Raw genomic sequence first — 23553 nt, forward strand, 5'->3', positions numbered from 1 at the left:
GGCCAGCTCAGTTTACAGTTTAATATCACTGATTTTTTCCTGGCTCAATAGAGAAAGACTCTGGATCTGCAGGACATAAAGTCTCCATTACAGTCCATCTTGAGCTTTCCTTGTAACAAACCAGGTGACGCTGGCTGCCAAGGTCATGGAGGAAATATTGCCAATTACCTGAGTGTCCAGCCGTCAGGCATTGTGTTGGAGTCTCTCCCCTCTAAATATGACTAATTGCCCCTGCTGTTCTGCTTCTTATGATACAGGTTAAAACTCATTACTGGGACGTTCTGCCTCACTGGGCTGCGGTCCTCCAGCGCTCAGGCAGATGAGGAGAAATAAACAAACACCTGGCCTTCCTCACGTGGATTTTTTATCTTTATATCTTTATGATTAATTGGTTGTTTTTATCTGCTCCGAGTTTTTACCCCCCGTGAGCACACAATTCCAGTCATTTTTTTGTAACGGGTAAATGTCCTGCAGGGAATTCTTACACCTCTGCCAGGTCCACCCTGCTGGGCATTAGCTGCAGTAATACCTTTCTTCATTGATTCGTATCAGCGCCTCTGCCTGCAGCGAGTGTGGGTGAGCGGAGCACATGATAGCTTGACACAAAATCCCTGTCGGCGTGCCAGCGACGTCGGTTACTGCTGTCAGCCGAGCTAAAACAAACAGGTTATGGTGCGGTTGTAAGTATAATCAATGTGTGCTTGATAATAAACCTGGAACAAGTTAGACAGGCTGTAAATCAGCCTGCTTTTTGGCTGCCGAAACACAACTGATTCTGTTTTTAAGGTCACCGACCTTCAACAATTACAGAAGGGTTAAATCAAACCTGATCCAAACTGCAGAGGGTGTGATGTTGACATTGACTTTTGTCCGGAGCTCAGGGTGGGGTTGACAAACACTAAACACAACACAAACTCCGAGCTGAGCTGCAGCTACACCTTTCTGACTGGAATTCACCTTCGATTCCTCCCAAGCCACTTTAATTTGACCTGAAGGCTCAAAGAAGAGACGGCACCAGTGACCTTCTGACAGAGTTCTGCCACTCACACGTCTGCAGTGACAAAACATGAACAACGTGGCTCCAAATGCAATTCAGAAAAAAAAAAAGAAACAAGTAAACAAACAAAAACCACGACAGCCAAAATGGGTCATAAAGTTTTTTTAGTCCCAACTGAGAGATCTACAAAATCTGAATTTATCTGCAGCATCAAATCCTCACAGGGGGAAAAAACCAGACAAACTGATAACAAATAAATCACATAAACCTGAGCACATTAAGCTCAACTATTCTTACATTTGCATACTATCTGATGCCGTCTCGTGCAGTCAGGATTTACTCGGAGTAATCACTTCTATGTTCATCAAGCGTGACGTTTCATGACGAGTTTGAATGGGACGGCATGTGAGTCACTTAGCAGGACTCCAACATCCAGGATTAAAGAGAAGCTTATCTGGAGCTTGATACCAGAACAGCAGAAGCCATTTAATTTACCTAACCTGGAACTCTCCAGGATACAGCAACGCTTTCCGCCTCAGGGACGCAGCTAAGGATTATGGGTACTGTGATTTATACTGAGGGAGCTTCTGTAAATATCGAGTCAAACAAATAAAATCAGCAGAGTCAGAAAAGGCCAAAGGCGCTTTTATAAACGTTGTTTCATCGTCCTCAACGATTGGAGTTCCCCAAGGTTCGATTCCTGGGCTTCTTTGATTTAACGTTTACATCCGTCCATGACACCAAACGACAGAAAACCTCGTAGGCCCCCGTCACAATCGCAGCCTGAGTTTATTTCAATTCTTCAGTTTTCTCTCTGAAGAAATAAATCCGTGTGAATGAACCTGAGCGTCAGTCAGGATTTTGTTAGTTTTATTCCCTTTGTGTTCATATTTTTGCACAGTTTTTGTCGTATATTTGTTTGTGACTTCCTAGTCACTTTTTTTTATATTACATTTATTTGTGCTCATTTTGAGTTTTCTCTTTACGGTCATTTTGCATCTTAGTGGTTACTTTTTAGTCTCGTAATCATTATTGTTTAGTTTTTCCCCCTCTTGTGACATTTTATGTGTTATTTTGGTAGTTTTGTGGTTGTTTTAGTTCCTTTGTTTTCATTTTTTTGTCTATTTTATCTTCTTGAGGCCATTATGGGTTTTTGTTTTTTGTTTTTTTTGGTCCGTTTCAACTCTTTTGTTTTCTGTAGTTTTAGTGGTCACTTGTGTCTGCAGTTTATTTTGTCCTCTTATGGCCCTCATTCTTTGTCATCTTCCTTCCCTTCACTGTCATTTTCAGTGTAGTATTTTTGTGTTTCCTTGCTTCTCTTGGTCATGTAGTGTGTCTGTATACACATGTTTTGTTGTCGTTTCGCTCCTCTGTTGTGTTCTTGGTATCTGCCTGCATCACTTTGTGGTCTTTAAACTGAGCTTTTTGACTTTAACACAATTAGCCCAGCAGGCCCGTTTGGTGATCATCCATGGAGCTCTGTGTCCTGACCCCCTCCCCAGCAGGGTGCCGGGGACCGCCCTGCTCCTTGGGTACCAATCCGGATCTGGGTCTGGGTCAATCAATCAATCAATCAATCTATCTATCAATCCATCAATCAATCCATCCATCCATCAGCCAACACAACATCCAGGCTGCGACTGTGACCTCCTGACAGTCAGAGCTCGGATCAGATGAGAGCAGCAGAAAGCAGAAATAAAGCTGAAATAACCAACAGCAGTCCGACATTAATCCGCCTCTTACCTGCCCACCGTTTGGTTGGCGAGCTGTCTCATCCGGTTGAACTGCTTCTTCATGGTGTTTTTCTGCGTTAGCGCCGGGCGGTGCAGCCGCTCCACATCTCTGTCATTGATGGAACAGGAGAGGAGCTCCGCAGGATCTACGGCAGGCGAGGAGGCTCAGTCTCTGCAGCGGCGGACGGTGAAATCCGCCTCGCTCCGCCGCCGAGGCCGGTCGGTGTGTGTCCTCCGGTGCGATTCTCCCCCCGCTCTCTCTCTCTCTCTCTCTCTCTCTCCCTCTCTTTCTCTCTATCTCTCCCTCTCTCTCTCTCTCCCTCTCTCCCTTCTATCTCTCTCTCCCTCTATCTCTCCCTCTCTAGCTCACTATCTCTCTCTCTCTTTCCCTCCCTCTCTCTCTTTCTCTCTCTTTCTCTCTATCTCTCCCTCTCTAGCTCACTATCTCTCTCTCTCTTTCCCTCCCTCTCTCTATCTCTCCCTCTCTCTCCCTCTCTCTCTTTCTCTCTCTTTCTCTCTATCTCTCCCTCTCTAGCTCACTATCTCTCTCTCTCTTTCCCTCCCTCTCTTTCTCTCTCTCCCTCTCTCTCTCTCTCTCTCCCTTCTCTCTATCCCCCTCTCTCTCTCTCTCCAGTGATGACAGCTCTCTGCCGACACGACGCTCCCCCGGTGCATCATGGGAAATGAAGTTCACGAACGAGCCTCCTTTTCGTTCTGAAACACATTTAGTCAAATTAAATTAAAACGTTGACCGGACGGATAGTGCGGTTCATTTTTATGCACATAGAAGAATTTTCTAACATGACACATCTTATAAATTATACAGTATTAGAATGTGACATATTACGGGAAATGTACTTCACATTTACAGAATCATATCATATTCTTTCTGAACTTCATTTAGTTTGATCAAGTAAAAAAAAAAAGAAAAAAAAAACAGGTTTGTAACCAGTTTACTTTAAAAAGGTGTGAAAACATAGCGTGGCAAATGTAGTTCATTAGGGAGCATTAAATTAATGCCAAACTAGATCGGTTGTCAACAAACACACACAAAACGAAACAAAGAAAACGGTGCAGAGTATTTTATGTTAGAGAGAGTATTCAACAATTAGCGTCAACGTTTCAAACTAGATTTTTTCTAATAAAAAGTAATTTTTAAATCTGTATGAGTAAATGCTGCCCGATGTGCTTTATCAAGTCACATCAGGATTAACAGCTTTTGAGCAGGTTGTTATCTGATGATCTGATGAGAAATGTCAGGTGTCATATTCGAATCATTCTCCACAAAGTCTACTTACAAGAAACGGTCATTAATACTTATGTTGACATTGTTTATTATTTGTTGGCGTGACTTCCCATTCAGGTGCAGTTCAGGTTGAATGACAGCTTTGAAGGTTTTGGTCTGTGCAGACAAACAGCAACATCTTGTGGCTGTGAGAGAGTCCTGTTAACAATATAACTTCAACACAAAAGCTTCCTGGGTCGTTTGTGATCATTTTGCATCTATTTGTTGCGTTGTGGTAATTTTTGAACAGTTAGGGGTTATTTTTGTCACACTGTGCTAATTTTATGTCACTTTATGCAACACTTTAAGCATTATCTATCCATCTATCTACTGGTCAAGTTGTTTACTTTCTGTTTCTTTTTGCATCTGAATAAAAACAAACACAAGATGGTGTCCAATTTCTAAACGACAACTTAAATCAACAATCGCAAGCATGTTTTCGAAGTTTTTGAATAATCTTCACGCATTTCCTTGGTAGACTCATATGTTCCGCGGCTAATTGTAATATTTTGTATTAGTTTTATTTATTTACAGCTGCACCAACACCGAATGTCAGTCGGATGTTTGTATTTTATTCCAATAAGAAAATAAAAGATGAATTCATAATCTTATAAACCTCCGGAGCCGCAGATGGCGCCGCTCAGCCGAAGCAGGCTGTTTTGAGCAGCAGCAGCAGCAGCAGCAGCAGCAGCAGCAGCAGAAGAAGAAGAACCAGACGGAGGAGAAGAAGAAGAAGAAGAACCAGACGGAGGAGGAGAAGAAGAAGAAGCAGCTACTGCCGGAGCTTACTTGTTGAATGACATTTGGAGGGAAGGAAACTGTCTCTTCTGCAGTAAAGTCTGCCTGCTCGGGAACTACTCACCTGCTCCCCGGCCTGGAGAGGCAGTCTGTGCGGGCTCCGTCGTTAAAAGATGCGGGACAGAACCAAAGAGCTCGGAAACGTGAGTCTGGGACCGAACGGCTAGCGCTAGCGTTAGCATGCTAACGGCAGCTAAGTGGAGTCCGGGTGTCGGCTCACGGCCGTTAACGGCTCAGGTTCTCCGCCACAGCCCCCAGTAACACCGAGGAGCCAAGAAGGGCCATTAAAGGCACAAAGCTTAGCAGATTTAAAGCAACTTCCCGCGGTGGAATGTCAGCTTTTTGCTTATTGTTGTTGTTGTAGTAGTTGGAGGAAGAGACAGACTGGTTGCAGCTTCCGCTTGTCCCGAAATGAGCAGCCAGGCCGGGAAGGGCAGGGCTGTCCGGTTCACCGTTAAAGTCCCGGTCAGCACCCGGACTGGACCTGACAGCTTAGATAGACCCGGTCTGAGGTGGGGAAGGGAGGCTACACTGTTTTTGTCCTTTCCTCATAAAAACAGTGACATCTCAGTTTAATTGTGTTTCATTCGCAGGATAAATGTGACAATTAGTTTTAAACTCTTCCTGTTAGTCAGTTTGGCCTTTTAGAAATCTGATCCAGACCCGGTCTGAGGTGGTTTAGGGGGTGAAATAGTCATTATTTGTCCTTCCCTCATAAAAACCTGAGCAACAAACTTTGTGCGTGTTTTATTTATAGGATAAATGTGTTAAAACAATGAACACTGTATTAATTATTAGCTGTAGCAGGTTTTGACTGCACTAAAGGGGTAAATGCTTAAATTAGATTGTGTCCTTACACTCAGTTCAGTTTTGGTTTTGTCATAAAGGTTAATTATCATTATTTTGATGTAGACCTGCTCTGTTGTGGTCGGGTGCATAATTGTGTGATTGCAGTGTTTAGTGTGTCACAAATGTTCTTTAACTGGACTTTCAGTCAAATTAACTCGTTTGTTATTCAGATCCTCTTTTGGCAAATGCATAGAAAGAATCAACGGTAATGGGCTGTTTTTTTTAAACGTTATTGTTGCCTGGGTGGAAAGAGTAGCATTTCTTTCATAACTAAAATGAATTCTCCGCACAGCTGCTGTCAGACACAGTACAATAATCAGCAGTACTTTAATGAACTAAAAGAGTCCTGATCCAAAACGTGACTGCAGGTTCTCCTCATGTATGATTCTGATGTGACTACAGAATGCCGAGGCGTCGGATGACGATGATGAGGGCAAAGCTCTGATGACCAAACCTGGACCCTCTTCAGCCAAAGAGGAGAAGGAGAGCGAGGCCTTCTTCAAAAAGGTCTGTTTATCCTCTAAACATTCCTCTACTCAACTCCAAGATGAGCAAGATCATGAATTTTGTGTTTGAGCGTCAAATCATAGTGTTGTCTTCCTTTGACCAGTTTGTTTTGGTGGGAAGAAAACCTTCTGAAACGGATAGAATGTGCAGTGTTGTAGTTTAAATTTGGAGAAAACATCACAGATATCATCCTGTCTGAGGTGGTGCTGCTTTCTAAAACTTGTTTTGTCAACATTTCAGTCCCTGTTAATCCCAGTCTCTCTGTCCTGGACTGTCGTGAACAAGGACTCAGTGTTTTGACCTTGAACTAACACATTAGTCTAATCCCCATTTTTGAAAATGTGAACATGTAAGCCAAAAAATAAATAAATAACTTTGATTATAAAACCATAAATCAGAGAGTCAATGTTCAGCATTGTTGCTTTGTAATATGACTACTACACATTAGAACTGGTGGTGTCACAGGTTTGGAGTTGAACATGTATAAAGGACCTTAATTCAGCTCAGGCTGTTTGTTAACTGGTCTCAGGGTTTTAACTGGAGTTAAATTGAGGGAGTGATTTTGAAGCTTTAGCTTCACATCAGCTTTTTTCTTTTTTGGGGGGGTTCTGTAGTCCCAAGAAATCCAGGAAGGGCTGCAGAGTCTGAAGAGGATGGTGTCAGACCTCGAGAACAAGCAGAAGGCTGTGTTCGGCGTGGCTCTTCCAGAGGAGAGTAAGGACTGCAACTGAAAATATTCATGTTGGACAGCAATGAACTCGGTCGCATCATCTCATCTCCTCTTGGTTTAGGTATGATGAAAGAGCTGCAGGCTCTTCGAGAGGAGATAAAAACATTGGCGGGTCAGATCCAGAGAAAACTTAAAAGTGAGTGTTTATAGATAACAGCTGTGGTTTTTTGTTTTTTTGTTGGTTAGATTGACCTCTCAACTCTCTCTACAGGTATTGAACCCAAGAAGGTAGATGACGATGGAAAATATGTACCCATCCATGTTCGGATGCAGCGCACACAGGTGGAGCTCTAGTTGAAGCTTTCCAGCTGCAACATCCTTCCAGGAACAAACAATATTTCATCTCATCAACTCCTAAAGTAATAAATTAAAACTTCCTCAAACATTTCTCTTTCCAGCACGGCGTCTTGTCCAAGGAGTTCGTGGAGCTGATGGGTTACTGTAACACCATCCAGGCTCAGTATAGAGACCGAAACGTAGAGAGAATACAGCGGCAACTCAAGATCAGTGAGTACACGGAGCACAGCGTTTTTTTGTGGTTTTATTTGACTAATGACTTCCTGAAGTTCACATCAGTTCGTTCTCCTTCTGGTATTTTCTGCTGTTACACTCAGGTTATACCTACACTGACTTCCTGTAGATTTCAGAGCAGATTTCATGACTTTTAAAGCTCTCTGTGGTTCTGTGGCTGTAATTCAGCCCTGGAGCACCTTCAGGTCCCCAGTAAAGGTTTCCTGTCAGTTTCGGGGGCCCAGCTGAACGCATCTGTCTGAAATGAATGACATGAAGATTGTGTTTACTGCAGCCCTAAATGACAAAATGACTTATTTTCACAAGACTGACAGGAAGTGAAGACGGGGAAATTTATATTTTCATTTTCTCTCTTTCCCACAACTTCTTCTTTCTTAAAGTAATCTTTTGGCCATTTCGTGCTTTCACTATGACAAAGAGTGAATTGAGGGTGAGAAACGCAGCAGGAGGTCTGTTATGTTCAGGGCCTCGCTGCTACATGTTGTATCAGGTGAACAACAACACTGATCCGATTCCCTCCTCTTCAGCTGGGGCCAACGTCACAGAGGAGGCCCTGGACGCAATGCTCGAAAGTGGCCAGACGGACGTTTTCACTCAAAATGTGAGTGCACGTGACCTTAGAACATACCAGGAGGGCCAACACAGACAGTAAGAGATCAGCTGCAGTCTGCAGTCTGACATGAACTGACTTGCTCTGTTTAGCCTCTCTAGTTGCTCAGACTGGACAGAAGACTTGGTAAGCATGTGAAGGAGAATCCTGTGCAGCCCGTAGATCTGTGTTAGCGTCACCGTAGATCTTAGTGTGGAAATGAAACACAGATCTTGTGACAGTTCTTCTGTGTGATGAGCCGCAATTCATTGATATCTGCACTGACAAACAGATCCTGAGCGACGCTAAAGCCACGAAGCAGGCTCTGAATGAGATCGAGTCGAGACACGAAGAGATCCTGAAACTGGAGAGAAGCATCAAAGACCTGCATGACATGTTCCAGTACCTGGCTATGGAGGTGGAGGCTCAGGTCAGGTGACGCTGGTGAAGTCTCTGGTTCTCAAACAGCTGATTGATGAGCACTCAGGATCTCTGTTTGTTTCCTGCAGGGGGAGATGGTGAACCGCATTGAAACCAACATCAATCAGTCTGCTAACTATGTGGAGAAGGCAAAAGAAAGCACAGAGAAAGCAGTTACATATCAGCAGAAAGCACGCAAGGTACAAAAAGCTGAAAGACACCAGGAAGTGCTTATCTGGTTCTACTTCCTGTGTCACACCTGATGCTGCACCCACATCACACTTTGTCTTCATGAAGAGTGAAATTCACAGCAGTTATATAATTAAGTTTTTACTCACCTTAAAAACAAACCTGTAGCTGGCTGGTGTTTAGAGCTCGAATGCTGCATTCAGGGCAGATGGTAATTATGAGACTCTACAGCTGAGCCCTCCGTCCCTGTCGTATCACAAAGTTACTGTGAAGCACCATGAAAATAAACTTTTTTTTTTTTTTTTAAAGATGAGAACATTTTTCTATTTCAGCGACATCATCGCAGTAAATGCTCTCTCTGACTTGTGTGTTGAACTTGTTTGTCGTCTTCTGCAGAAAAAGATCTGGATCGCCATCTGCCTGGCCATCCTCATCCTCATCCTAGTCATTTCGGTGGTCACCACCTTCACCTAACGCCGGGAGTCGGCGCTCAGCAGCACATTATGGCTTCAATTCATGTAAATACATCAGCCCACAGGATGAACGCAGTCATGTGGTCTCTGTCGTCACCCCTCCTTTTATTTTTCTCTTCTAACCTTCCTGTCTTCCTTAATGGCCCCTTTTCCTTCTGTTGTCTTTTTTTTTTTTTTTTTTAGAAGATGAGGGCTCTCTGTTTTAACCCGAATGACCACAATCTTGCCTGCGTTTCTGCTTCTGCTCAAGAAGCAGCGCTGGACAAAGTGTGGACTGTTACATCAGTTCCCTTACATGATTAAAAAAAAGGAAACAAGTGGCCTTGAGCATGGCACAATGCAGTATTGAAACCTGACACTGGCGCTGAACATACTGTACTCAGGAAAAATGTGCATTTGTTCTCGTTTCGTTGTTTCTGGACGAATCAGAGGTGTTAAAAAAAAAAAAAAAGCAGTTTTAACAGAGTAAGGCTTTCCTTTGGTAGGCTAATATAATTGTACATAACCTATAATGCTGATAATTAAAGACATACTTTATGCAGATGATTTTTTTAAACTTGAAAGTTGTTTCAAACTTCCTACATGTGTAAATACAGATTTTTCTTTTTTTAAATAACAGCCCCTCCCTGCCAAATGTCCAAAGGCCCCTTTTTGTTTGTTTTTGTGATTTGACCATCGTGTAAGCTGCTACAAGAGAAGTTCTGCAACAAAAGTAAAAATTTTTTTTATTTTTTTTTTTTTATTCTTCTCTCTAAACTGTGCCTTCTCCTTTATGTCCGGCTCAGACTGTTGCACTAATGTTAAGAAGGGATGGAGTGAGTTTTTACTGTATCACTGTATCACTCACAGCAACGATTCCACTGAGTCCTTCTCCTCATGCGACACTATTCTCCAACTCAGACCTGGTTTTGTCACATTGTGCCAAGCCTTCGGATGGTGCTTAAGCAATAAACGGAATTTAGCTGGAAAAACTGTGGAAACGAGAATTTGTAACACAATATGACAAAACTAAAAATGAAATGATCAAGAACAATTCTTGGTTGGACGTCTCCTTTGGAGGCAGAGAGGTTAATTAACAGCAGCCACTTTTCTACTGTAATATAAAATATTATGGCTGTTCAATTTTGCATCACGCTCATTTATTTTAATATAGGTTTGTTTTTAAAAATAAAATATTGCCACATTATATTATTATGTGTCTGTCTTTTATCAGTATTGGCAAATCTGAGTTAGGACTTTATGGTTCACTTTTCTAGTTTCAAGTCTTCAACACGAGATGTTCATTTTTTAAATAATTGTCCCATTTAGAGGAAAACAGTAACTCACGAATGGGTGGCCGACGTCACAGTGGGTGGACTTCAGCCCTCAACTTGGAGCTAAAATAAAACAAACAGGTGAGTTACACGTTTTTAACTCAACGATGGAAACACAGGAGGTCAGAGGAACTGCAGCTCATCGGTTTTTAACCTCAATTCTTTCTGTAAATTATAATCCAGATTTAGAAGAAGTTCGAAAAACAAAAGCCTTCAACACAATGAAAAATGGCAAGAAATTTTTGGTCTTTTTATTCAACTGTAATTGTCTTAATCTTTCAAGTAAAATAATGTGGAATTACAAGGGATCAAAAGGAATGCAACAAATAGACAAATTAACAAAAAAAAAATAAAATTAAAATAAAAAGACCATCACCATGAACTGCCCTCCCCCCTCCCCACCCCTGCCCCCCCCTTCAAATATAACCTTTGCTCAAAATCGCTTCAACAAGTCCAAAAAGTAAATCGACAATTTACAGTCATCTGGAACTGTACCAGTAATTTTATTCACATATTTTGTCCAAGTTTTTTTTTTTTTGTTTTATCATTTTATTTCTTTTACATGAACAAATAGCAATGAAGTGACATCACAAAAAAACCTTAGGTGAAAAATAAAACAGTAATTTGGTTGTACTGATGCACAGAGTGTTTTTCTTAAAGTTTTTCGGGGGGGAATTTTTTTTTCTTTTTTCTTATTTCATTTGGCTTTTTCTTTTTTTTTTTTTTTTTTCCTTAAATAGAAGCTCAACACCCCGGCTTCAGGTGTTTCACAAGGCAATCTGAGGTACAAACCCTTTCAACTCTTAACTTCCATTATATTTACTTGCCCTTTCAATATAAATACATGTAAAAGTGGACACAAACAACAACCTCCTTTGGGAAGATTTGGATTTTGTCTCCAGATGAAATGACAGTTTGCAACTTCAATTAGTAGATTTCTGATCTGTAGAGATACATTGTGAGATACCAGGAACCAATTAATTTGCTCAAGTTGATTTTTTTTTTAAAGGAAGAAAGAAAAGAAAACTAATTACTAGACCACAATGTACTCAAAAAAAGCCGAGGGCCATGTTTATCGGATGTGCAAATGAGAAATGCAAGGCTGGATTTTAAAAATGAATCCAATGAACAGAAAGACGTCGACGTGGGAAAGAAGGGGCCCAAGCAAAGACAAGCTCCAGCATAGTGCAGCAAAGATCACATTGACAGATCTGTTTCTCTTCCTAATACCCTGGAAAAAATAAAATATGCATAACTTATCAACTGACTAAAAAGAAACAATAGTCAGGACAGCCGATTCAATTTTCCAACCAAACTCTCTAAAACCTCCAACTGACAACAGAACGGGTCACTCTGAAGTTTTAATGTCACATTAATGACCCTAACAGAGGGTGCTGAATAATCCCGTCTTAACACATAAGATCTGAGTGTTCCAGTCTTTAACGAGTACAGTACATTATGTGAACTAACAGTTTGCCTTCATTACCTCCTGCACCTTTGCCCCCCCCCCTCCCCTGAAGTCCCAGTGGTGAGTATGACCCACTGCAGCCTGTCTGTCCGTTTAGGGACGCACAACGATGGCGCCAGGCCGTTTTTGTTTTTTTGTATTTTTTACCCTCAGTCCGGCGCCCCTGGGCCGTCCCCCGGCTGACACGAGCTGAGCTGGCGAGGGGACCAGCTCTGGTTGGAAAGGGAGGGGGCCCAAGAGGCAGGGAGGCCCCCGGCTTGTGCAGCACTCAGATCCCTTGCATTCGTTTAGAGTGCGGACAAAGCAGCAACCTTGGCGGTCGTGACGTGCTCTCATATCGTGCTCGGCAACAACAGCAACACTCTGGCATCCGTTTCTCTTTGTTCCCTTTGGCGTTCCCATCATGTCTTGTTGTGGCGTTGTTGGCTGGAAGAGGAGCGGGTGTTTGCCGCCGGAGACCGGGCCTGTGCCGCCGCCAGAGCCGCCTCGCTGCGTAGCACCCGGGCCGGCGCCCCCTCAGTTCCCGACCCGCCGGTGACCTCCTGCGAGAGCTTTTGAGACCTCCTGTTGTCTTTCCTGCTCTCCCGTTGTTGACCGCGCCGCTCCTTTTTGGCCTTCGCCCGGTCTGAGCTGCGGTCCCTCTCGCGTTCGCTGCCGGAGGAAGTGGCGCGGGATTCTCTGTGCTCCGTGTTCTGGGAGCTGATGCTGTGGGTCCGTTGGCTGCTGTTGCTGCTGCTGCGACTTCTGCTGCTGCGTCCACCGCCGTCGCCCTCACCGTCGCTGCTCATGCTGCTGCAGGCGCTGTGGCCCCTGGACGAGGAACGGGCCTCGGCCTCGCCTTCCTTGCCTCTTGAAAACTTCCTGCTCCCTCGGTCCTTCTCCTCAGGCTTGGACCTCTTGTACTCCGCCTCCAAAGGGGGAACCAGAGAGCCGGGACACTGTCGGGTGGAGCGGGAGGCGGAGCGGCTGGACTGGCTGGGTGTTGAGGGTTTGCTGCTGCCGCTTTTATTGTTTGTGAGCGTTATGGAGTTGCTCTGAGGAGAAGCAGGAACACTTTTGTTTTTAGGCTTTTGGCTCTTGTCTGAGGAAGAGGCCGGGGGGGTCGCGGTGGACTTGGCCGCAGAGTCTTTCCGGGTGGTGTGTCCGGGGGTGTCCACTCTGCCTTTCATCGCTAGAAGCTTGGCGGCTGCGTTGAGCGCTGAGCACCTTTTCCCCAAAACTTCGGGCTCGGGAGGCACCGAGGGGGCGCTGTTGGTCTGAGCTTTGGTGTCCTGTGAAGGCTGAGATCCTGCAGACTTCCTGGTGATCCTGACAGAAGACGTGTCGCTGCCGGACTCGCCGCCTGTGGATGCGTTGGCGTTTGATGCGTTTTTGTCAGATCTGCGTGCCGGTTTCTTCCCGGGCCGACCGTTGCCCTTTTCCTTTTCCTCATCCTCATCTAGCCTGCGTTTGGCCGAGCGAGTCAATCTGTGCTCCTTCCCGCTCTCATCGTTGTCGGAGTCGCTGTCGGATGAGGAACACCCGGCGCGCCTCCTCCGAGAGGCGGAGGCGCCGCCTTCGTTGTTTTTGTCCCCGCCCTCTTCCTTTGCGTCCTCGTCCCCTGTCTCTGAGGTCACGTCCATCCGCCTCCTCTTAGTGGGATGTCTGTTTTCATACGTCCTCTTGTGATGAGCGTGGCGAGTGAGGGTTGTCGTTGAGCCGCCGGAGGACGGAGAAGAGGAGCAGGTGGACTCCTGGCTACTCTGGCGACTCAGCGGCCTTTTCTGTATGGGAGGTTTGTGATCTTCTGTATTTTCTTCCACCTTCTGCTGCTTGGGATCTTCTTTCTGAGAGGTGGGAGTCGTCGCCTCAGATGGACGCTCCACCTTTTTCTTTTTAAGCTGAGACTTACAGATCTCCTGCCTCTTGTCCTCCTCCTTGCCGTTCTTCCCACCCGCCTCCACGGCGTCGACCTCCATTGCCCTCGCCTCGTTCAGGTCACTCTTAGATGCAGACTCTGTGGAAGGTTTCTCAGTTGACACACTGGGGGCAGATGTGCATGGCTGGGGCAGAGGCGTCGTCTGGGCCGTGGTGGAACCTTCAGGTGAGCTTTGTTCTTGAGGAGAAGGAGCTGCAGGGGTTTTCTGGGTGGACTCAGGAGCAGCTGCGGTGGATGTTCCTGGCTCAGGAGCGGCTGTGGTGGTGGAATGCTGGATGTTTGTGGTCGTAACTGTCATTAACTTTTCTGAGGATGATGAAGTTGTGGTGACGGTTTTTGGCCCTGGATCAGCATTTGTAGATGATGTTGTTGTGGATGGGATGCTCACAGTCTTTCCTGCTGCTGTTGCAGCCATAAAAGAAGTGGTTGTCTCCTCTTTAGGGGAGGTTGCTGCTTCAGATGTCGTTTCTTTGACTCCTTTGACTCCTTCTGTTGATGACATTACTGCCTTCGTTTCTGCTGCTGCTGTAACACTGGCAGTCGTCGTAGTTGGCGATGAATTGCAGACTGGACTCGGTGCAGCAGGAGAGCCTTCTAGGGACTCAACCTCTTTCAATGATTGCACCGGTTTGGCAGCGACTTTGGTGGTTGTTACATTTGTCTTTGTTGAGGCTGGAGCTGCGCTTGCAGCAGATGTGGAAACTGTTGTTTCTGTTGGCACTGAAGAAACACTGCAGGAGCTGGCAGGGCTTGTAGTTGAGACAGCAGTGGAGCTCGAGGAACTCGATTGACTTGTTTGCGGCGCCTTTACTGCAGCTGTCGTCACTGTTGAGGTTTGGATTGATAGATTTGATTTCAGCGTCTTTAATGAAGTTGTTGTGACTGCTGCCGAGTTGGATAAAGAAACTTGAACTGTTTTCATGGGAGTTGTTGATTTAGTGAGGGAAGACGACGAGGACGTTTCTGAAGAAGGTGTAGCTGGGCTTGATGAACTTGCAGCAGGGGCGGAGCTTACAGCGGTAGGAGTGGACATTGTTGGTGGCAGACTGGAGGTTTGCGCTGAGTCCTTTGCTGCAGTAATTTTAGTTGTTGTGGCTGGATTTGCAGTAGTGGTGACTGCTGGTGGAACACTTCTTGTTTGTGACACGACGGCAGGAGCTGTTGTGATTGCTGTGGCGGTGACAGATGTTGGACTTGCTCTGACGTCGTCCGTGGCTGCCGTTGTGATGACCGTGGCAGCTTTGGCAGCATCCGGCCGCGTTGTTTTCACAGTTGTAGATGTTGAGTGTTGTGGCTCTACAGGAGCTGCAGAAGTTTGAAGTGTTACGTCTTCACCATGAGGTGACGATGAGACTGCGCTGGGAGCTGGAGGGGACGCCGCGGTAACAGGGACTGGGATGGGCGTGACAGAGGATACGGAGGAAGCTTTGACCGATGTGACATCTGAGCTCAGAACTATAGCCGGAGCTGAACTACCGAGTTGGGTGGAGGCTGATGAGGGGGAGGCCACAGGGAGGGGTGGGCTCTCCTGGGCTGCAGGTGCAGATGGTGCTGGAGCTGAAGCTGGAGCTGAAGCTGGGGCTGGTGTGGAAACCTGCACTGGATTTGCAGCCGGGGCTGAAGTCTGAGTGTCTGTTTCCTCAGCTGTGGTGGACCGGGAGTCCTGATCCGGGCTCGGACCAGCAGGTATGGGGGCCTCCGATGAGTGACACGGTACTGCTGACTCTGTGCTACTGTCAGTTTTTGATAAGTCAGACACATCCGGGGTGGCGGTCTCTTTTTTTGAGTTCTGCCCTTCACCAACAGCATCTGCCTGTGTTGTGGAGTCCTTGCGGGGACGACCCCTCTTCCGTTTGGGGGACAGAGGGGGGTTCCCGTCTTCGCTCGGCGAGGTGGGCTGTGGGGAAGGAGTGACTGTGTTGTCGGATTCAAGCAGACGAGGGGGAGTCTTCGGGGGCCGGCCCCGCTTTCTTTTCAAAGGTGTCACAAGAGAATTCACGCTGGACTCTGAGGAGGTGGAAGTGGGGTCTCTTCCTGGTGGTGTTTCTGTTTTCCTGGACTGGTTTCCTCCTCGTCCTCGACCCAGATGCTGCTGCTGCTCTCCCAGCTGAGCAGCCATGCGAGATTCAGTTTCCAATCTGCGCCGCACGGGAAGGTTTCTCAGCACAGGCATGTCAGGAGAAAGGTGGGGTGGAGAGTACGGAGGGTAACCTCTGACGGGCGGCGGCTGCACAGACGGATTCGGGGTCACTTCTTGATCCTGAGGAGATTTCGTAACAGTATCTTTAGTTTTGCTGTCCGGGCTCAGTGGTGCATTGTCTTTGTTTGGTTCATCAACAAATCCAGCAGGATCCTCTGCTGCTGCCTCTTCTGAAGAAGCTCCACCTCCAGTGCCGCTGCCACGCCGCCGCCTCCTTCGTGGCTCCTTCTCCTCCACCACAGTGACGAGCCTCCCTGGAAGCTTCCGCAGGACTTTGGCTGATGGGGAGTCTTCCACTAGGCCCCGCAGCACTTCGCCATCTGCTGACTGACGCTTGCGAGGGGATCTGGAGCTGGTGGACGGGGGAGACATGGCACTGTGGTCTTTGCTGTCGTCCTCTTTTGCTTGCTGGTCCACAGGGCCGCCGGATTCAGGCGACGACTCCGACATCCTCCTCTCGCTCTCCATGTCCTTGTCCTCCCGGCCTGCCTTGGAGCTCTTGCCATCAGTCTCCACAGCACACTGTTGTTTCCCCCCTGGGGGAGACGTTGTAGGAGGGGAAGGCACTGGACTGGGATGGGAGCGATTTGGTAGAGTCCTGGTTTTGGTGGTCTGGTGATCTCTGGCAGGCGATGAAGCTTTTGAAGATTTGCTGGTGTCTTGGGGCCTTGTGGACGTGGAGGTTTTCAGGTGGTCAGTGCGGGATGGGGTGGTGGACGGAGCACCACTGTCTTTGGCAGCTCCTCGTCCTCGCAGACCCAGACGGGGTCGTTCAGGCACTTCTCTGGGGGTCGTAGGCTCAGCCTCAGTTTCGGGCGAGGCCCCACGCAGCCGACCGCTTGTCCTCGTAGAGGCAACAATCTTGTCCTTGTCCTTGGGTTTACGGCCACGGCGGGCTGGAGCTGGTTGAGCGGGCTCCACGGAAGCTGGCGGTGACAGAAAGTCATCGTCATCGTCGTCAGATGAGGCGTGAAGCTTCAGACCTTCCTCCTTGGCCTGGTCCAAGCCCTTCCTGGCTGCCTCCACTTGCTCCTATAAACACACAGCCAGATATTTCTTTTTAGCATACCTGATCATTTATGTTCACTTTGTTTAGGTTCTGTGCTGAAACATTTCAACAGATGCATGTTGAATTTATGACAGCAGTTTTTACAGTTGTAATCCTTTTATTCTATAACTTTTTTGATATGGCCGTACCTCCGCTTGCTTTAACTCTTCTTTGCAAACATCTTCTAATGAGGCTTCCAGGAAGTTCATGGCGTAGCGTTCAATGGGAGTGAGCTGGAGGTGGGCGGAGAATAAAGTGTGTCAGCTGAGCACAATCAATCTGTACTGCTGTAATTCAGATTTAAGGCACAACAAGAAGGATGTGACAGACAAATATTTTGGCTTTGACCAGAAGTTCAGCGGAAATTGCAATATTATACACTCACATTGGAAGATAGCAAATAATATAGTTTCAATATAATGCATCTACTGAATTTAAACCACCAGATTAATATTACAGATGTGGAACAAGTCATTTAAGAGGTCAAACTACTTCTGTTCTTGATTTCAATGAATAATTCAGATCCAGTTTGGACTGATTATTCACCTGTTCCACCAGAGCAGCTATTTCCTGCTCGGCCTTGGAGAGTTCCTCCACCTCCTCCTGTTCTCCTCCATCATCCAGTGGTATGTTCTCATTGAACTCTGCCAGCTCTGCCACCTGCTCCGCTTTGGCCTGAGAGGCCGCCACAATGTCCTCCTCATCCTCAGCGCGACACAAGGCCTGCAAGGGGCGGAGTCAAAAACAAATAGAAATCAAACACAAACATCAACGACGGCAGATAAACTGAGTAAATTAGTTAGAATATCGTGTTAAGCTGTCTGAGTAACAACATCGGAGTAGTGTGGGACTCCATGCTGTTTTCAATTTTAATCACTGTCAAACACTCTGATTTAACTGGGTGTTCTTCAGTGTTGTGACACTCTGATTCAAAAATCTGTTTTTGAGACTTCTTGAGAGTTTGTTTACATCCTGCTCTTCACTGGATCATTTTTAAAAGCATCCCTCTGCATTACTGTGTTTACACTGTCAAAGTGTCTGTCAAGGAGGCGTTTCCATAGTCTACATCCAAGGTTGGCGTTTGATGGATGCATGCTGGAGGTGCTGAACACTTTAAATCTTTGCTCGTCTCTAACCTGCTCCAGGATTGTGGTGCTCTGTTTGTTGACCGCCTCCTCCTCCTCAGCCTGAGGCACCGACAGCTCCACCGCCACCTCTCGCTTCTCGCTGTCGTTCACATCAAACAGCTCTCGGATGGTTTGCTGAAGAACAAAAATGGAAATGAGTTTAAGTGTTCTCTGTGCTGGACCAATAACAAGAGAGAGTCACTTTGAGTGTGTAATGTCCCAACATCATCACAAATATTAAATAAGCAGCTGTGCTGCCGGTGTCATTTAGTCAGATTAATTAGAAAACACAGAAACATTGGGGTGCTTCAAAAGGCACGAGTGGTCTTATTGTAAAAGGTCAATTGGAACAAGTTTCATTAAAGGAGAGGAGCACGGCTACACGTTTGTCTTTGGGTGGTAATTCATCATCATGATTAACCAGCAAACACACAAAATAAATAAATAAGATGCAATGAGAGAAACTTAGTTGATTTAATTTTAGTTCTTTATAAAGCCAAGAGCTTTAAGAGATCCCGGCTCATTGAGAACAACTGAAGACTTATTTAACTTAGATTTTATTTTGTTCTTTTAGATTTTATCCCTTTGACTGAAACTGACCTTTTTATTTCTACCATTTTTATTGTAAAACACTTTGAGCTCCATTTTCTAGTTTGAAAAGCGCTGTATAAATACATTTTATTAGTATCATTATCATTTTATTTACTGCGCAGCTGGTTGTAAACGCTTTAACAAACGATAACGTTTTCTCTCTTTGTATTAAAAGCCTGAGTGAATCGTTAAGTCTGTGAATTACCTGTTTGAAGAAGGCTGTGGTGAAGTTCCCTCCTTCGATCGCCATATCTCCCAGCATCCTCTTCTGGTTGGCTTTCTTTAAAATGTTCTCCTCCACCGTGCGCTCACTGATCAGCCTGAGAAAGAACGTGTTGGAGTCACATTTAGACAGTTGATCAGTGTGAGGAAATTACAACCACCTCAGTAGATTAATTATCTAGACTTTTAAACAAAATGATTCATTTACTATTTATTAACTGAGCACAATAAATCTCCCGTTGCAGCTCCTGAAATTATTTTTTTTTAATTAATTGACTATTTGCCATCTTTCTTTTTCATCCAGATGAGTTAAGTGAATATTTACAGTCAGTCAGGCAGAGCAAGTGAGCTGAATATATCATTGTTGTCCGTGTCTCTCTGCTCTGACAAAAATGTTAAACTAGATTTATGTTTAATCCAAACTGAAGCTGAGATAAGAGCTCCTTTACACTGACGGCTTTAATGTAATGCTTGAGGTCAAAATGAAGGAGAAGCCTTAAACCGACCAGATTTCTTCCTCTTCCTGTTATACTGTTATTTGTGTCTGTAGGAAACTTGCAGCCGCTCCTTCTCCAGTATCACTGTCACCTGTAGATGTGGACATCTCTGGTCTGGCCAATTCTATGGCAGCGGTCCTGAGCCTGCGCGTCCATGGTGGGGTTCCAGTCACTGTCGTAGAAGACCACGGTGTCTGCGCCCGTCAGGTTCACCCCAACGCCACCACTGCGTGTTGACAAGATGAAGCAGAAGATGCGACGGTCAGCGTTGAAGCGTTCCATGAGAGCCTGGAGGAGAAATAAAGGACGAGCATGGAGAGAACGCATCAGATTTGTCCAAAACTTTATTTTAGCAAATGTGAATATTTGAATACAAGGTCAGCGCCAACCTGTCTCTGCTCCACCCGTGTGCTGCCGTCCAAGCGGAGGTAGATGTGTCCGTGGTAGTTGAGGAACTGCTCCAGCACATCTAGCATACGTGTCATCTGAGTGAAGATCAGCACTCTGTGGCCTCCTGTCTTTAGCTTTCGCAGCAGAGTGTGGAGAGTCTGGAGCTTTCCTGCACAGACAGAGCAGGATCATAAACTGAACACTTGGAGCACTAAATTTAAAATGGTTGTAATTAAGGACATTATTTCATTAGAACAGTTACAGTCAAGCCCAAAAAAAAAAAAACAAACAACAACCCCAAAACGATTTAACAAGGATTTTATGAATTTTATGAACGAGGCTTTTTAGATGAATAAGGAGATGACCTCTGTGTGCTGTCAGTGAGACTGGGCACTTCAAATTACAGACTCTGTTTCTTGAAGGAGTTTTCTTAAACTCTTTCCTTTCTCTCATCTGGTCTGATTCGACCAGTGGGAACTAAAGCTGGCAACCTTTAAATAAATATTGTTATGTAACAGGCATTACTGGGCTTCTTCTTCAGTTGTGCTGCTCTTCGAAATAGTTATTCAGCTCATTGTTTATTTCATTTGTTTTTTTTGCTATCAGTTCATGCTGGTCCCATTTTACAGAGTATTTTTCCAGATACATTTTGTATATATAAACTTTTATTCTATTTTATTTATTTAGATTTTTGGTTTTTACATTAATACTTTGCAGTTTTTACTCTATCTCCAAAATCTGTGACAAACCACAAGATAATCTGCTAAAAACCTCAGAGGTGACATTATATTCTTCCTGTGATAAAAATAAACAGTCAGCTGGTGGATGACAGAGACTCATGAGTCACTGTTACTTTAAGGTATATGACTGCAGAGCAAAACATTTTACAATTTCTAAGAATGGAAGACTTGCACGCTACATGTTTTAATATTAAAGCCCATTTAAATTAAAACAGAGTTGAGTCTCTCTCTAAAAAGCGAGAAATGATATCGGCTTTTAAGTTTATTTCTGCCCTTTAATAAAGATATAAAAACATAATAATCATCCAGTTTTCTGACTCTTGTCCACTCACCACAATCGTACTGTATCAGTCTGAGGTCTGGGAACTGGGTCCTCATGTTACACTGGATTCGGTGGAGACTTCGGGTGAGTGGGGCGACTTGAGTTGAGAGCATGGAGGAGAAGACTGTCTGCTTGTGGCTCAGCGAGGGAGGAGGGTGGCAGCAATGCATGGAGATCGGCGGAGCCTCTACAGGAGGGATCACGAATGTAAACCTATAGAAACCGCAGAAAAACAAAAGGCTGAATCACAAATCTTTCTCCTTTAGCTCTTTTATCCTCAGCGGCAGATCGTGTCTAAAACCAGTTACCGGTCTATGATGTCACTGAGCAGCTCCACCCTCTCCTCGATGCTGTGGATGGCCTCTCTCACTGCCTGACTCTGATACCAGTAGTCGTATTTGTTTTGCCACTGCGTGAACAGACAGCTGCTCTGACCCGATCGGACCCATTCACATTCAGTCCTCAAGGCGGCCGGGGAGGGGCGGGGACCGGGGAGAAAAGTCAGGAAGTCCAGAACCTCCTGGCCGTACACGGGCTTCGCTGCACAGTGCTGCTCGTTGACTCGGATGATGAAGTCTAGCCTGCTGTCGTGCTGCTGTTTGCGGCTGTCTGCCAGCCAGGACTGTGGAGAAGGAAGGTGAACACGGCTCAGGCAAAGAGCTGAGATAAAAGTAGTGATAACAGAAAGACATTCAAATAGGAAAACCAACAACATAACCATGGGGGGGGGGCACTAAACCATCACTAAACAACAATCACCTGTCTGCTGCTCTGAAATGATATTTTCATACTAATTAATCCAATTTTTCTTGTGTCCAATTGATTTTAAGCTATTGTCTACAAAACTCAGCGCTTCCTGATGTTTCTTTCCAAATTACAATTACAATACAAAAAGACTTTGAATGAGACAAATAACTGAATGCTTGGTGAAAAAAGACCAGAATCCAGACTGGACCACACATGCAGACCCGCAGACCTGGAGTCTGTGGGTTAGTGTTGATATGAATGTGTTTGGCAGCGTATAAAAAGGAGAACATGTCAATATCCTTAAATATCTCAATGAAAAATACTTTGCTAAGAGCAACAAGGGCAATTAATCACCATGAAAACACACAAAGTCTCATCTCATTGTGGAATGATGCGATAATTGTGGCCTGTCTCTAATACAAAGACCTGCTTCTCTCTGAACATTGTTTATTTCATGGTCAGAGGAGTTTCATGTATCTATGGAAAAGCATCACTCCTCAAAGCATATTTTTGCGACAGTGTGTTGACAGCATCAGTTCTCGAGGGGAACGACTTGCTCACCATGTGGAAAGGAGAGCGAGGGGGCAGGCGAGGCACTTTTCTGGGTGGAGGGTAATTTTTTGCCCCTGTGCTCGATCTTGACTTCATGGTAGCCGCCGTTTGAATGCTGCTGCCGTCACGTGCCGTGGATGAAGACTTAGAAGCAGAGGACGAGGGGGTCGCTGGAGCTGGAGATGACGAGGGAGGGGGGTCAGAGGAGAACAGCTGGTGTAACGAACATGATTCTGCAGTACCAATGATGAGTTGACATCTAAAAACAATTCTAAAGGAAAGTTTACACAAACAAAAATGACTTAAGGATAATCCCCTCTGTCTCTCTTGCATGTTTTCCTGTATGTGACAATAAAATCTGCTGCTCAAAGCAGACTGAGGAAAACGCATCAAAGTGGGAAGAACACACTGACATGCAGCGATGTGACCCAGTTGGACTTGTCATGCAGACAAAGAGCTCAGAGAGAATAATAGCTCGGGCTCGTTCTCTTACCTGGCTGCTCTGGGCTTGATGGAGGAGGCTGCACTACTTTGAGGACAGGACGGGGGGGTTGGGGCTGGTTTGGTGTGGAGCTAGTGTTTCTGGGAGGAGCTATGGTGTAATGTGCGGTAGCAGGACCAGGGGTGCGCTGCGCAATTTGCAGTGGAGCAGTGTTTCTGACAGGGGTCGTGTTGGCGTGGGCGTGCAGGGAAGGGGATGCCTGAGGAGCAACACGAGGGGAAGGGGCCACTGCCAGGGTGGGCACAGGCCCGCCTTCCTTGCCTGTTGACTGACGCACAACGATCTTCACCACACCGGGGCTGCTCACTACGGAGGAGGTCACTGAGGAGAAAATAGACAGGGATGGTTTTTACTAGATTTTAATCATCCTCTGCGTCTGTCCAGAGGTGGAACAACAAACAGAGCGCGGCGGTTAAAACCTTGGGAGGAGGTGTTATGAGGCAGGCGGTTGGCAGCGGGGGCTGTGGAAGAGGTGCTTGCAGGGTGGGTGTTGGTGGCGCTCTGGACAGTCACCTGAGCCGGCTGGCTGATGAGGTGGTGCTGCACACCGCTGGACACCAGGTGCATCACGTTACCTGCAGAGGAAGAGACATCATCCAGCAGTTTAAATCCAGTCTTAAAATTCAAATACTGTGATGATTTGAGGAAAATTAAATGATTCACATTCTCCCTTTTTTTTTTTTTTTTTTTTTTTTTAAATCAATCTATGGTCTATTGAACTATACTAAAAAACAACACATAGAAATATACACATATTTACATTTATTTAACCACTGAATCTTTGGCATATATATGAGACTGAAGTGAAATGACAC

At 45.5% G+C, this 23553-nt stretch overlaps 2 protein-coding genes across 5 annotated transcripts in view; one reads left to right on the forward strand and one right to left on the reverse strand.

The window, feature by feature from the left end:
- Positions 1 to 4759: 4759 nt before the first annotated feature.
- On the forward strand, positions 4760 to 9570 carry stx4 (syntaxin 4). 3 transcript variants are annotated; one of them, XM_029528152.1, is made up of 11 exons: positions 4760 to 4956; positions 5618 to 5620; positions 6065 to 6169; positions 6784 to 6883; positions 6961 to 7035; positions 7111 to 7181; positions 7298 to 7406; positions 7958 to 8031; positions 8312 to 8449; positions 8529 to 8639; positions 9025 to 9570. In XM_029528152.1, the coding sequence occupies exons 1-11, from the start codon at positions 4927 to 4929 to the stop codon at positions 9100 to 9102; spliced, it is 894 nt and encodes a 297-aa protein (XP_029384012.1). In that variant the 5' UTR covers positions 4760 to 4926; the 3' UTR covers positions 9103 to 9570. The 3 variants fall into 3 exon arrangements, with proteins under 3 accessions (XP_029384012.1, XP_029384011.1, XP_029384010.1); XM_029528151.1 differs by lacking the exon at positions 5618 to 5620 and having other exon boundaries at positions 4760 to 4962; positions 6059 to 6169; XM_029528150.1 differs by lacking the exon at positions 5618 to 5620.
- A 1331-nt stretch (positions 9571 to 10901) lies between these two features.
- srcap (Snf2-related CREBBP activator protein) overlaps positions 10902 to 23553 on the reverse strand; it is a 30157-nt gene continuing 17505 nt past the window's right edge. For both annotated transcript variants that reach the window (XM_029527214.1, XM_029527215.1), the window contains exons 22-33: positions 23158 to 23313; positions 22730 to 23059; positions 22246 to 22412; positions 21246 to 21559; positions 20948 to 21150; positions 19875 to 20044; positions 19577 to 19773; positions 18972 to 19086; positions 18185 to 18310; positions 17595 to 17771; positions 17198 to 17281; positions 10902 to 17032 (exon numbers count right to left, since the gene is read on the reverse strand). In XM_029527214.1, the coding sequence (XP_029383074.1) occupies positions 12284 to 17032; positions 17198 to 17281; positions 17595 to 17771; positions 18185 to 18310; positions 18972 to 19086; positions 19577 to 19773; positions 19875 to 20044; positions 20948 to 21150; positions 21246 to 21559; positions 22246 to 22412; positions 22730 to 23059; positions 23158 to 23313 (6788 nt within the window). In that variant the 3' untranslated portion in view covers positions 10902 to 12283. The remainder of the gene's footprint in view (positions 17033 to 17197; positions 17282 to 17594; positions 17772 to 18184; positions 18311 to 18971; positions 19087 to 19576; positions 19774 to 19874; positions 20045 to 20947; positions 21151 to 21245; positions 21560 to 22245; positions 22413 to 22729; positions 23060 to 23157; positions 23314 to 23553) is intronic.

Source organism: Echeneis naucrates, chromosome 19, assembly GCF_900963305.1.
Source record: "Echeneis naucrates chromosome 19, fEcheNa1.1, whole genome shotgun sequence".
In the NCBI taxonomy this organism is placed as follows: Eukaryota; Metazoa; Chordata; class Actinopteri; order Carangiformes; family Echeneidae; genus Echeneis; species Echeneis naucrates.